Source organism: Spea bombifrons, chromosome 5, assembly GCF_027358695.1.
Source record: "Spea bombifrons isolate aSpeBom1 chromosome 5, aSpeBom1.2.pri, whole genome shotgun sequence".
In the NCBI taxonomy this organism is placed as follows: Eukaryota; Metazoa; Chordata; class Amphibia; order Anura; family Pelobatidae; genus Spea; species Spea bombifrons.
In genome coordinates, this window is record NC_071091.1 from 76,524,424 (window position 1) to 76,538,435 (window position 14,012).

The 14,012-nt window shown below is 42.2% G+C and overlaps 1 protein-coding gene across 1 annotated transcript in view; it reads left to right on the forward strand.

The window, feature by feature from the left end:
- Positions 1 to 14,012, forward strand: part of LOC128497702 (laminin subunit alpha-1-like) — a 59,635-nt gene that overhangs the window by 20,854 nt on the left and 24,769 nt on the right. The window contains 9 exon segments of the mRNA XM_053467862.1: positions 1 to 54; positions 286 to 402; positions 484 to 647; positions 993 to 1,131; positions 2,393 to 2,495; positions 3,078 to 3,194; positions 4,996 to 5,178; positions 6,253 to 6,407; positions 6,982 to 7,125. The exon segment at positions 1 to 54 is cut by the window's left edge and continues 157 nt beyond it. Of these exon segments, the coding sequence (XP_053323837.1) occupies positions 1 to 54; positions 286 to 402; positions 484 to 647; positions 993 to 1,131; positions 2,393 to 2,495; positions 3,078 to 3,194; positions 4,996 to 5,178; positions 6,253 to 6,407; positions 6,982 to 7,125 (1,176 nt within the window).

Genomic DNA, 14,012 nt, shown 5'->3' on the forward strand with positions numbered 1-14,012 from the left:
AACAACACCAACGATCTGCTGGTCATTATACAAAGAAATCTGGCTGATTTGAGGGTAAGTGAGTTTCAGAATTTATGTTTGTAATTACCTATTAATGTGGTAAAACAATTGATCAAGGTTAAAAAAATACTTTTACGTTTGAAACATCTTTGCATCCCGGGGGAACTCTGCATTAGTCCTAGGGGCTGCAAGTATGAAAGTTGACCCATGGATAACTAAAAAAAATCATAAGGAACAATCAAAATAATTTTAGCGGAATGTATTTTTATTTATTTTCCCTTACAGACAAAAAAACACGACCTTCAGGAAAATAAGAACCGTTCTGTGTTGTTGATTGAGGAAGGTCTTGGGCTGGTGGATGATGCAGTTTTGCTTGCAGAGGACACCATTAATGCTACATCTGTATGTATCTAGGTGTCACTGAATTAATTGGACCATAGAGAGTCATTTAATGTGGATTTAATGTTGTAATGTTGTCCATAGGTTTTGGAGACCCACCAAGAGGAGCTTCTTCTTTGGAATTCTAAACTGAGACACCATGTAGATCGTCTGGTAATGCAGATGGCCAAAAGAGACGCACTTGACATGGTCTATAAGGCAGAAGATTATGCAGCTGAACTACACAAACTTTCTGCTTCTCTAAATAGGTAAACATAGCAGTGTTAATACCAAAATGTAGTTATTAATTCATCCAGTTCAGTCATATTCATATAAGTCAGCATTGCCATCTACCTTGGTTTTGTCACGGTATTAAGTTAAATGGAAGTCAAATCTAAATTGCTACAAGCTGGGTAGTAGAAGAAGATGTGATTATTTTATTAAAACAAATGCATAAGCAGAACAACACATCTGCTATTTAAAGCTGTAAACCTTAGTTGTAGCATTTGATGATGTGATTTTTTTTAACTCATTTTGCTACAAAATCTTTTCAGCAAAAACATCATATTTTAAAGGGACAATATAATAATATATCTTTTTTTGTGTGTTCCCAGTTCTCTTTTAGATGTAAGGAATGCCTCTTTGAATGCCACCAGTGCGATCCATTCTCACACAGATATCAAAAATATGATTGAGCAATCAGAGGTTCTTGCAGAACAGTGTAACCACACAGTTACAGGAGTCCTGGCAATGGTAAGGTCTTCAAAGAGCGGCAGGTGCATAGCTCTAAAGAACATGGAATGGTAAAAAGATTACTGTTAGTGTTATCAATCCACAATGACATTTTAATAGACAATTGTATTAACACTCTTAATAGACTTGTATCCTAATGACATCCATATGCTAAAAAATATACAAAATTTAGGTTACGGTACACCTTCTATAGCCAAAACTCTCCAGTACAGTATCAAAGATTAAGCACATTTTATTAGAACGTGGGTTTTTATTTTTCAGATTATTATATTAACTAGATTGATTAATGTTTATTGGAAATAATGTCACTAGTAATGTCCACTCACTGTTACTTAAGATCAGTAAGAATTGCTAGTTCATTTTTAGGTTGTATAATTTTCATCAGTTAACCCTATGAACTATATGATATGGCGCCTAAGGTTTTAGACCTAAAAAGTAAGCACTAATGTATAGTTTAGTTAACTGGCAAAAAAACCCAACTAATCCATAGTGTCTGATAAGTAGTGGCTTCCCTGGCCAGGTACCCCTGTAATAAATTAGCCCAGAAAATGTGTCTTACAATGACAGAAATCATACACGAAACCTAGAGAAGAACTATAGAATGCATCTGGTCACAAACAAAATTCTCCTTAAAGTAAAATAATAACTTAGATCTCCAGTGTTATGTGAAAGCATCAACATCCCATCACTTTCCAGACCTCTATTTGCTTAGTGTTAGAATATATTTTGTCCTTCACATCACAACAATGCAAAAATCTTATTGGATCTCAGGGTTATGGACCCCCAAACATGTAGATAACTTTTTGAAAAAGGACCATATCCTAGAACTCATTTTGTTCTAAATGCAACATTTTATATTGAGACTGTTTCTGCTGTGCTTAGTTTTTAGTAGTTATCCAATGCCTACATCATAGTGTTGCCTATAACCAGTTTTTTTTAATTGTCCATTTGATTTGTTCTTATAGCGTTCATATTAAAATATGTATGGTGCCAACAAATGGCATCCTTGACCAAATATTAAGATATAATGCAGTTATTTTCTTTAATAGCACTTGATAAATGTGTAAATGACAGACAATATATACCACCTGACTTGAGCTTAATTCCCCAACCTACCTTACTGACCATGGTTAACATTTTATCACTGCAGGTATAGCACTGAAACTACAACTTTTACTCTAAGAACACAAACAAACACAAATCATTTTTGACTTATTACATCATTTAAAAAATCTGATAACGATATGTTTTCTTTTAAAAGGTTTCAGGGGCAAATGGATCTTTACAAGTTGCACCAAAAAATTCTATGAAGTTCAGCACACAACTTCTGAATGAGGCCAAAAATTTAAGTCTTAGCACGGAAGGTAAGGGTCTGGGAACTTTGATAGTTTCGTACCATATTATACTATATTTTTGTCAGTACCATAGCTTTACATGACTTTAGGAGTATTAGCTACTTTTATAGACCCCAATGATAGACATTCTTATTTGATCCAATAAAAGAATGGTTATATGAGGACGCATGCCACACTCCTATACCTCTGCAGTGTCCAGCTTCGTGTGTCCAGCTGGCAGCCAGATCTACGACAGTAAAGGTAAGTGACCAGCGCCATCTGGCACTGGCCCACAAGGCATTTACCCGGTTTGCCAGTTGGCCAGTCCAGGCCTGCATACAAATAGATTACTGTTTATTTCAGTGATTCTGTGTCATTTTGGATGTTTTAAACAAAAAATGGAAGCTGAAAGGTTACGTGGCATCCGCACTGTAATCAAATGACACTTCAGTATGACAACGTGAAGTTACCATCATCAGACAGAGCAGAAACACCTACTGAGAAAAATAAAAATCCAATTTCTTATGCCCGACACTTGTTTGTCATTGACAGTTCTTCCTTTCAGATATTTAAATTGGTAATCTTCTCAAACTCTTTTGTTCGTTCCCATAGGTCTTGTGTCTGATTTGAACGATCTGAAAACAAAAGCAGATACAATACAAAAACGCACTCATGCATTTACACGTCAAATAAGTGAACAGCTGCTGGCTCTGAGAAATTTACCAAATGGTAAGTAGCATTAAGGCGTATTCATTTACTTCTAGCTGTACCTACAAATTGTACTTCCACTAATAAAAATGTGCATCTCTGATGGAAATGCAGACAAAAGAGTCTTTGTACAGGTGCACAATACAAACACATAAATGATTTGCTTCGGTTTAATTCCTGACCATCTCAGCATAATCCTCTGTTCATTCCAAATGGGCATTAACAAAACAAAGCTGAATTTTATCCTAGTGTAAAAGGTATCTTCTTTACCTATAAAACAAAACTTTTTTTCAGTTTTTATAGCAAGAATCTATTAGTGTCTGCTTTTTGGTTGCCTATGTTCCTGGAAAAAACATATACAGTAGTAAATAATTATTTCTTGGGCATATTCATTAGAGTAGGTGGAACACTGCATTTAAAAGGGAGGTTCCGCAAGTTCTCAGACATTATATATATTTGAAAAGACTCTAAAAGAAGAAATGTATGGTTTTGTGATGACAACGTAATGAATACAGTAATGATGACATCACGCTTATGTCATTAATGAGACATTGCTATGCTTCAGAAACTGAAAATGTGATGAGACTGCCAAAAAAAAAAAGAAAGGTCTCCTAAGATTTATTTGCTAAACATATTGCTGGAACAGAAGCTTTAATTATTGATTCAGTTCAGACATACAATGCCTAGACTTCCTCCTGAGAGCGAGGCCTGCTTACCTGTTAATGGCTGTTCAGTGTGATTTTCTGACAAAATAAGTCATTAAATGCTGTGAATATGTTTCGATACACACTAAAAGGCTGTAACCGTGCTCCTAACAAAAATGTGTCCTTCTTTTGCCTTTTGAAATGTTGAGAAGCATAATTTCTGAAATAACCTCTGAGCTTCCAAGCCCATGCTTTTATTTCTTGCAAAACAATAACTGCGTATCCACATCCCCAACAGGGCAGGAGCCCAGGGGCGGGCTGGGCCGGGGGGCAATTGCCCCCCAGGCCGCCCGAAATCTAATCTAAACGGCCGCTGGGTGCTGATGCCGCCGGCCGGCGCTACTTTAATACTTTTTTTTTTTTAAATTTAATATGGCAAGCCGGATCGGCTATTAAATGAAAAAAAAAGTATTAAAGCAGCGCCGGCCGGCGGCATCAGCACCCAGCGGCCGTATGCAACGGCCGCCAAGTGATGGGAGCAGCGTGAGGGGTGAAAGCTCCGCCCCCTCGCACTCACCTTTCACCCCTCACGCTGCTCCCATCACTATGCGGCCATCAGATTGTTGGAAATCGAATTTAAATGGCCGCTGGGTGCTGATGCTGCCAGCCGGCGCTACTTTAATACTTTATTTATTTATTTTTAATATGGCAAGCCGATCCGGTGTATTAAATAAATAAAAAAAAAAAGGATTAAAGTAGCTCTGGCCGGTGGCATCAGCACCCAGCGGCCGTTTAGATCAGTTTTCCAGCAGTCTGATGGCCGCATAGTGATGGGAGCAGCGTGAGGGGTGAAAGGTGAGTGCGAGGGGGCGGAGCCACTTCACTTGACTTGCCCCCCAGGCCTTAGGCTGCCGGCCCTCCCCTGCAGGAGCCACATTAATGTCTGTGAGTAATTTAGTGTGGGGTTAGTATTAAAATCTAGTCTGCATTCATTCCTCATAAGAATAATCCTCATTGGGATTTTGTGTCCTAAATTGAGAACCACCCCTTAATTCAGGTTTCAATAACAGCCTCTTTATATGTACTTTTTCTTAGAAATGTTTTCCCTTTTCTCAATTTTTCAACTTCACTTTTCAAAGCGAAAAAGTTCATAATTTGCTTTATCTACCCTGGAACAGATACCAGTGAGAAACTACAAGATGCTAAAGAGCTTGCCTTGTCTGCCAATGTCAGTGCAGCTGGCACTTTAAACCATATCACGAACTTCAACCAAAAGGTGTTAACTGCGTCCTCTGCGCTGTCCAAAGTCAATGACACGCTGCGGAAAACCAACGAGCTTCTAGCGGACTCATCCAAGACGAGTATGTTTCCTGCATTAATGCACTCGCCGATACTTTTCTGCAAAAATATAGGGTGCACGGAATACTTTGGCATAGAATGTACAATCGTTGTGGAAGAGGTTTAATTTGCTGTTCATTTTTTTTATCTGCTCTGTAAAGCCCGAGCAAGAGCCAAAGCAGAGCTTGGCCAGGCTTATTGAGTCATCTCAAACTCTGGAGACAAGCAGACTAAACTGACCAAATATCTCTTATCTACTGTCAAATTCTAAATTTCCTGAAATAAGGGACCCCATTTTCAGCTTGACTACCAGCTCATGGTCTCCCCCCCCCCGAAGAGCTGTCACAACTGCTGTGAACCAGAAGCGTACACACCACAGTTCTTCAGCCTGATAGAGCCTTCAGCCTTCAGCCTCAAGAGGTTGAGCCCCAAAATAAGAAGACAGGGACTTTGGTGATCAAAATAGTGTGGAGGTGTATAATATATAATATATATAGGAAGAGTCATATGTAGCACTTGCTGGAGGTACAGAATACCTGTCTACTTAATGCCTCAGGTAGGTACTCAGGACAGGTACCACAGAATGCCAGGTCAGATAGTAGCCAGCGCTGGGTATGTTATAATAAACAAGTAGTCAGAAAAAGCCAAGGTTGGTACACAGCGCAGGTAGTCGGGATAGCTGGGTTTGGGACGCAGATAATGTCAGCAAGGTACAAAATCGCAAGCCAGAGAGTCAACAGAACTTTCTGGAGCAGATTCTCCTGATACGTGTAACAGGAACACAATAGGGTGCTTCTTAATAGCAGTTCCGGGTTTTTAAATCCATCGCAGGGATGCCTCTTGTTGCGCGGCACAGGTTGGCCCTCTAGTGCGCATCACAAATTTGCCTGCAGCCCGATGGGACTGCACTGCAGACGGCTGTCGGGTAGGCACTGGCAGAACTGGCTAGCTGCTGCTTGGTTGCCGGTAGTAGGACTTTTCTTCGTGACAAAGGCCATGCTAAGAACACACAACGCGCCCGAGTATTAGGTTCACCTATGTTAATGTTTTTATGTATACTGTATGTGCAAGCTCCTAAATATGTTGTGTTTCACCAGCGGTAACAGCGGAAAGCAGAATTAAAGAAGTGGAAACACAGGCCAACATTTTATTGGATAGACTGAAACCCTTGAAATTGCTTGAGGAAAACCTAAGCAGAAATCTATCTGAAATTAAAGAGCTTATTAGTCAGGCCCGTAAACAGGCCGCATCGGTAAGTGTGATAAAAGTGTTACGGAAAAAAGAGAGTTTCAACTATTACCTTTTACTGATGACTTCTTAGTCAGCCATAGATAGTATAAGGCATATTTAGAATAATGATCTCAGTACCATAAAAACAACCCCTTTCGATGGTTAAAAGAGGCGCTATTTTTAATAGAATCAGTTACCATACAAGTGGAAGCGGATTTCCAAGAAAAACACATATCTAAAAACATATCATATTTTTTAAACCCAAACATTTCTTTGCAACAAAAATTGGATTTATAGATGAATTATTTCAATATTGGTTCTGGTCCACTTTCCATTTCACTGATTGAGGATACTGTTCCCTTGCGTACCATAGACAGCTCACTACAGATAACTGCCTTTTAGTTTATCTAAGAGAGACAGCAGTACCACTTTAAGGAGAGAGACCCTGACATAAAATAAGTTTGATAAGTAGCTGTGGTGTTGGCATGGCCTGTTAATAGTCTATATAATTTAGCTATAAAGCACTCTACAGCACATAGCACTGAACGAGCAATTGTTTTTCGATATTAATAATAAATTGTTTTCTATTTTTTCAGATTAAAGTGGCTGTTTCAGCCGACAGAGATTGTGTACGCTCTTACCACCCAGAGCTCTATTCTACACATTTCAGCACTCTAACTCTTAATGTTAAGACCGGCGAGCCGGACAACCTGCTTTTCTACCTGGGCATCAGCACGAAAGTGAGTGACTTTAATGTTTCATGCATTTGTTGACAAAAAGCCATTTCAATGCCAGATGTATCATGCAGTAAAGAGAAATTTGAAGAACATTTACTAAGAAAAGATCGTGTCCCTCTACAGTCATTCGCTTAGAGGTTTAAAGTGCAAATTTGCCCTTGTGGAGAAACTTGCAATGTCTGGCCCTTCTTGCATTGGGATACTTCTAAGCTTCAGACTCCATTATGTGCCATAGATACTCAAATCAACGTTTCCAATAGACTTGTGCATTCGTCTTCGGGCGAACATGAAAACGAGCACGAAGAGGCCGTTTTTTTGTTCGTTCCGAAGGAACGTAGAACAGAATACAGTGCCGGCAAACCGTAGGCGAAGACGAAGACTCACAATCACGAAGAATCGAAGATTCTTCGTGATCGTCTTCGTTTTTGCCGCGCAACCGCCAAAATTTCAAACAGGAGTGAGCTGATCCTCGTCTGTCCAATCAGCTCACTCTTGTGACGTAACGCTAAGGGTCTCGTCCAATGCCTGTGCTGCTGTTTTTTGAATTCTGAAGGCGCCTTTATAAGACCAGAGCTTGCCTGAGAGATCCATTCATTTTTCGCTGTGACTGCTTTGGCAACACTGCTGTGCTGCATCCGAGCGTTACAGAGAGAGATTGTTCTGTTCTGTGTGAGACTGGTAAGCCTTAGCCTGCCATTTCTCACTGTGTACTTCATCCTCACTTCAGTGCTACTTAATTAATATATTTAATAATAATAATTTGATTAATTTAATTTTTTTTAAATTAATTTGTCATCAACTTTAGTGTAAGTGCTGTTGAGTTGACAGTGCACCCAGTGCCTCAGTGGCACTGGGGTGCCCTTGCCCTGGGCTGGCACTAGTGCCTATTGCCTGTCCTGCTTAAATAAATTAAATAGAATTTATAAATTACAATTTAATAGAATCTATAATTTAATAGTTCATTATAATATTATATATATATATATATTTGTCAGTCATATATATATATACTATAGTATACTAGTGTAGAGTGTACTGTAGACATTCATCTACTAGTGTCTAATTTAAAATCAGTAATATTAATTAATATAATTAATAATTGAATTCATTATAAAATTATATATATATTTGTCAGTTATAGTTAGTAATAGTATACTAGTGTAGAGTGTACTGTAGACATTCAGAACATCTACTAGTGTCTAATCTAAAATCAGTAATATCAATAATTCTCTAATTCTTTCTTATCTTAATAGTTAATTAAATTAGCTATAAATAAAAGTAATAATATTAATTAATTACTACTAGCGTATAGTTCAGCTAATCTTATTAGTACTGGTGCTGCAGCTCTATAGTTTGTGCTTTGTTTTAGCAACAGTAAGAGACCAAGTCAATTTTTCTTAATTAATCTTTCATTTTATTTAATTTGTTTTGCTCACCTCAGTCCATCAGTGAAGTGAACTTGTTGGGCTAGTGAGTGCAGCCGCATAAGTGCTGTGTTTTTTTTTGATCAGCAAGCAGTGACGTTAACTGTTTTGCAAAGATTTTCTCATTTATTTTACATTTTATTTCAATTTTATTAAAAGTACCCTTAGTGTTTTGCTCACCTCAGTCCATCAGTGAAGTGAACTTGTTGGGCTAGTGAGTGCAGCAAGCAGTGAAGATAACTGTTTTGCTGTGACATTTTATTTTATTTCTAATTCTTTTCAAGAAAAATTGACTGTGACGAGCTGTACTAAGCAAAGCTTCAAGCTACTAGCTGTAGTACTAAAATAATTCTAATCTTCTTTAATCTTAATCTATAATATATTATAAATAATAATATTCTAATTCATAATCTATAATATAAGTAATTCTAATTCTAAATTCTAATTCATAATCTATATTCTTCTATCTATAATACATAATATATAAGTAAATTAGTTCTAATCTATTAATATTATATAACTTAATATTAATTAATAAATCATATACTGAATCTGATTTAACCTCACTTTAGCTTAGTGGGTTTGAGAGCGTCTGCCTAGAGGTAGACTTATAGTAAGGAAATATAGCTTTAGGCTAGCATAGTAGTAGGCTAAGCTCTTAGGCCCGTGTAAATTCAAATTAAAAATAAAATACTGCTAGTTATTAAATAGTTAATCTTGAGTTAATAATTTAAATAACTTTAGGATTTTGGCAGATTGCACACAGCACAGTGCAGTAGTGCATAGTTTTACTTTTTAAGCAGTAGCACTGAAGAGAACTTCCTCTAATTTTTTTGTCTTTAATTCGTTTTTCCTTTTTTTTATTTTTATTTTTTTATTTTTTTTTTATAGTTTTTTAAACACTACACTACACTACACTACACTACACACACAACACAAAATTTGAAATGGATCCTCCTTTTGGGACTAAGGAGGGACAAGCTCCATCTACCACCACCACCACCAGCAGCAGCACCACCACCAGTTCTAAGATGCAGCCTTTGCGTCAGTCTAGTCGGCCAAGTAGGCCAAGCTCTCGCTTATCATTTGGGGAAGCATTGCTTGAAGGATCATCAAGTAAAGGAAAGGCACCAAAAGCAGGCAGTAGTAGTGCGGCTAGGCCCACAAGCTCTATGGTTTTTTACGGAAAGCCTAAAGCACCAGAAGCACGTTCAAAGTTAAAGGGTAGCACAAGTAGTACCAGCCCAGTGACTAAAAAGAAGTGCCTTTTGCCCCAAGCAGCATCTTCCCCATCCACCAGCAGCATGCAAGGTACCAAGCAGAGCCAAATTAGCAGCAAGACTCAGAGGGGTCCCAAACCAAAGCGATCTCATTCCTTTGTAGGGAAAACCACCACCACCACCCCCACCTCTACCGCCTCTACCACCACTAGTGCTGCGCCTACTGTTCCCACTGGTACCGCCACGCCATGTCCTCCTAGTACCTCTAGCAAGCCACCAAGTCCTTACAAAATTTTTGTAAAGACAGTTAGAGAGAGGGCTACACATAGTGGAACTCCACCTAGCGAGGTAGCAGAGGAGCCTGAGACTGAGAGGCCAAGTGCAGAGTCTATTCTTCCTGCTCGCACTACTACTAGTCACGAGTCTCACGACGATATCAGTCTTAGCTCCAGCCTAGCAGGAATTCCATTCGATCTGGCTAATGAAGAGCTAGACTATGAGCCAGAGGAAGTAGAGGAGATGAGTGGTCAGGAATCAGATTCCTCAGGGAGCAGTGTCCAAATGACTAGTGCACAATTTTCCCCTGAGCCTCCACCTTCTCCGCTACGATCATCACCATCACCACCACCAGCAGCAGCAGCAAAACCTAGCAAATCTAAAGCAATTAGCAGTCCCACTATGGCCAGTACTGTTACCACCAGTCCCACCACCACTAGTTCTGCCCCTGTTCATCCACCCCGAGCAGTAAGAGCAGCACCCAAGGCACACTCCAAGGCTATGCGCGCCCCAATTTGGGAGCACTTTGAAAATGTTGAAGAAGGGCGCTATGGAAAGTGCAAACATTGTGGGAAGCTAATAAGCAGAGGGAAAGTGTCTGGCCATTTTACCAGTGCTAGCATGAAGCATCACCTCAGCACTCAACACAACGCTGTGCTATTGGGGAAAGATGCAGAGGTAAAACTTAGTGCAGGCAGCATAGCTGGTGGCCGTGGAAAAACCCCAACAGCTTCTTCTTCTGAGCCAATAGCAGCAGCAGCAGCAGCAGCAGCAACTAGTGCTGGCAGCCAGAGACCAAGGCAGGTTGGAGCACTGCATGCCCAGCCCACCCTGGAAGAATTTGGGGCATTCCACTCCAAGAGAACGATGCCCAAACAGCAGGCCAATAAAGTAACGCGACTTATTGGTCAGTTCATTGCTGTTGGAGGGGCATCCTTCTCTATGATTGAAGGGGAGCCTTTCAAACAATTGATGGCGGCTGTGGCTCCACAATACACAGTTCCGTCACGTTCCACTTTCAGCAGGAACATTGTCCCCTCGCTGTATCGGTCCTGTGTTGCAGCAGTGAAAGAGGAGCTTTCCAAGGCTGCTGGTCAGTGTGTTCATTTCACTACAGATTTGTGGAGTGCACCTAGCGCCCAGCATGCCTTTCTTTCTTTGACAGCACACTGGTGGCAGCCCGGTGTGTCTAAGGAAGTTGCTGCAGCAGGCTACCGATCATTCCTTCTCCATGCAGAAGTGATGGATGAAAAGCACACTTCCCAAAATATTCTGCATGCGATTAGGAAAATGTTTAGCCTTTGGGTGGGAGCAGAGGCGGGCACCAATGTTGAAGTTGGTTTTGTGGTAACTGACGGAGGTGCCAATATGGTGAAAGCGCTGCGAGATGGTCATATTGTTGGTGTGCGCTGTGCAGCCCACATCATCCATCTTGTAGTGAAGGCAGCAATGTCAGAAGGAACTAATGTGGCAGCAGTAGTTCTGTCCCGCTGCAGAAAGATCGCTGGGCACTTTCACCATAGTGTTAAGGCTGGCCAACTTTTGAGGGAAGAGCAAGAGAGGTCAGGTCTTCCCGTACACTGCCTACGTCAGGATGTCAGTACACGGTGGAACTCCACGTTAGACATGCTAGAGAGGATTTTGGAGCAGCAGAGGGCAATCCATAATCTTGCCTCAGAGCACAATATTGGGATTACCTCTCCATTGAATAGGGAGGATTGGACAGTGATCGCCCAGCTAGTGGCAGTCCTTAAACCATTCAGGGATGCCACAGAAAATTTAAGCTCAAACACTGCCAGTCTGGCCCAGGTAATCCCAGTGTTCTCCCATCTAGGCAGCAAGATGGATGTGTTCCTTGGAAACCGTGAGGCTGTTCAAGGTGGCACTCTACATCCTGACGTAGCAGCCATAGTCAGGAAGCTGAAGGATCTGCTAAAAGTACACCTTCGCAAGCGAATGGAAGAGAGTCCCGAAATGATGCTAGCGTGCCTTTGTGATCCAAGAATTAAGGGAAAGCTAGCTTTGAAATTCAATGTTCTCAGTAGCTACCGGGAGCAATTGGTCAACAAGGTGCGTGACTGGCAGCGTAAAATGGGAATGCTGTCCGAGGAGGGTGAGGTGCAGGAGGAGGAAGAGATGATGTGGTCTGCTACCCCTAGCAGCAGCATCAGCAGCAGTGCCACAAGCAGCACAACACAGCTGAGTGGAGCAGCTGCGTTTTGGGAAGAGGCACTTGGCAGTATAGTTGGACCATCTGACAGAGCTAGCAGCAGAAAGGAGAGTAGTGCTGCTGAAATGGTCAAACTTTACCTCTGTGAAGTTCCTTCTGCTCCTAATGTTGATCCTCTTAGCTACTGGGATGAAAAGAAGAGTGTGTGGCCTGCACTCTCATGGGTTGCGCAGCAGCTTCTATCATGTCCGCCAACCACTGTTCAAAGTGAGCACGTGTTTTCTATGACTGGAAACATACTGAGTCCACAGCGCTCACGCATGGCACCTCATCTCATGGAGCAGATTGCCTTTCTTAAATTCAATCTGCCCAAATTGGGTTACCCAGCTCTTAGCTTGGAAAGTTAAATTTTTTCTCTCTAATGTTTAAGGTAGTTTCTCCCCCTGGTTGCACTTGCTGCGGTGTGGCAATGCCTGCTACCTCCGCTGGTGTAGCCAATTTACGCTAGGGCCTAGTGTCTGAGCTCTGTAAGTCCGCTCCCAAACGCCTAGGACTGACAGTCTTTGGATGCTTTGCCCTGGGGTGAAACAGGTGAGTGGGTCGTCAATTGCCCACTCATTCACCTTTTTCCGTTTCCAACGCTGCTGCTGGTGGTGGTGCCAGTATCTTTTGCCAGTTCGCTTCCTGGCTGAAATCATGCCTCAGATGTCCCTAATGGAAAGGGTAGTTTCTCCCCCCTGGTTGCACTTGCTGCGGTGTGGCAACGCCTGCTACCTCCGCCGGTGTAGCCAGCTTACGCTAGGGCCTTGTGTCTGAGTTCTGTAGGTCTGCTCCCAAACGCCAAGGACTGACAGTGCTTGGATGCTTTGCCCTGGGGTGAAACAGGTGAGCGGGTCGTCAATTGCCCACTCATTCGCCTTTCCCAATGCTGCTGCTGCTGCTGGTGGTGGTGCCAGTGTCTCTCTTCAATGCCAGTTCGCTTCCTGGCTAGTGTCATGCCTCGAATGTCCCTGATGGTAAGGGTAGTTTCTCCCCCCTGGTTGCACTTGCTGCGGTGTGGCAACGCCTGCTACCTCCGCCGGTGTAGCCAGCTTACGCTAGGGCCTTGTGTCTGAGTTCTGGAAGTCCGCTCCCAAACGCCAAGGACTGACAGTGTTTGGATGCTTTGCCCTGGGGTGAAACAGGTGAGCGGGTCGTCAATTGCCCACTCATTCGCCTTTCCCAATGCTGCTGCTGCTGGTGGTGGTGCCAGTGTCTCTCTTCTCTGCCAGTTCGCTTCCTGGCTAGTGTCATGCCTTAAATGTCCCTTATGGTAAGGGCAGTTTCTCCCCCCTGGTTGCACTTGCTGCGGTGTGGCAACGCCTGCTACCTCCGCCAATGTAGCCAGCTTACGCTAGGGCCTTGTGTCTGAGTTCTGGAAGTCCGCTCCCAAACGCCAAGGACTGACAGTTTTTGGATGCTTTGCCCTGGGGTGAAACAGGTGAGCGGGTCATCAATTGCCCACTCATTCGCCTTTTCCAATGCTGCTGCTGCTGCTGCTGGTGGTGGTGCCAGTGTCTCTTCTCTGCCAGTTCGCTTCCTGGCTAGTGTCATGCCTCAAATGTCCCTTATGGTAAGGGCAGTTTCTCCCCCCCTGGTTGCACTTGCTGCGGTGTGGCAACGCCTGCTACCTCCGCCAATGTAGCCAGCTTACGCTAGGGCCTTGTGTCTGAGTTCTGGAAGTCCGCTCCCAAACGCCAAGGACTGACAGTCTTTGGATGCTTTGCCCTGGGGTGAAACAGGTGAGCGGGTCGTCAATTG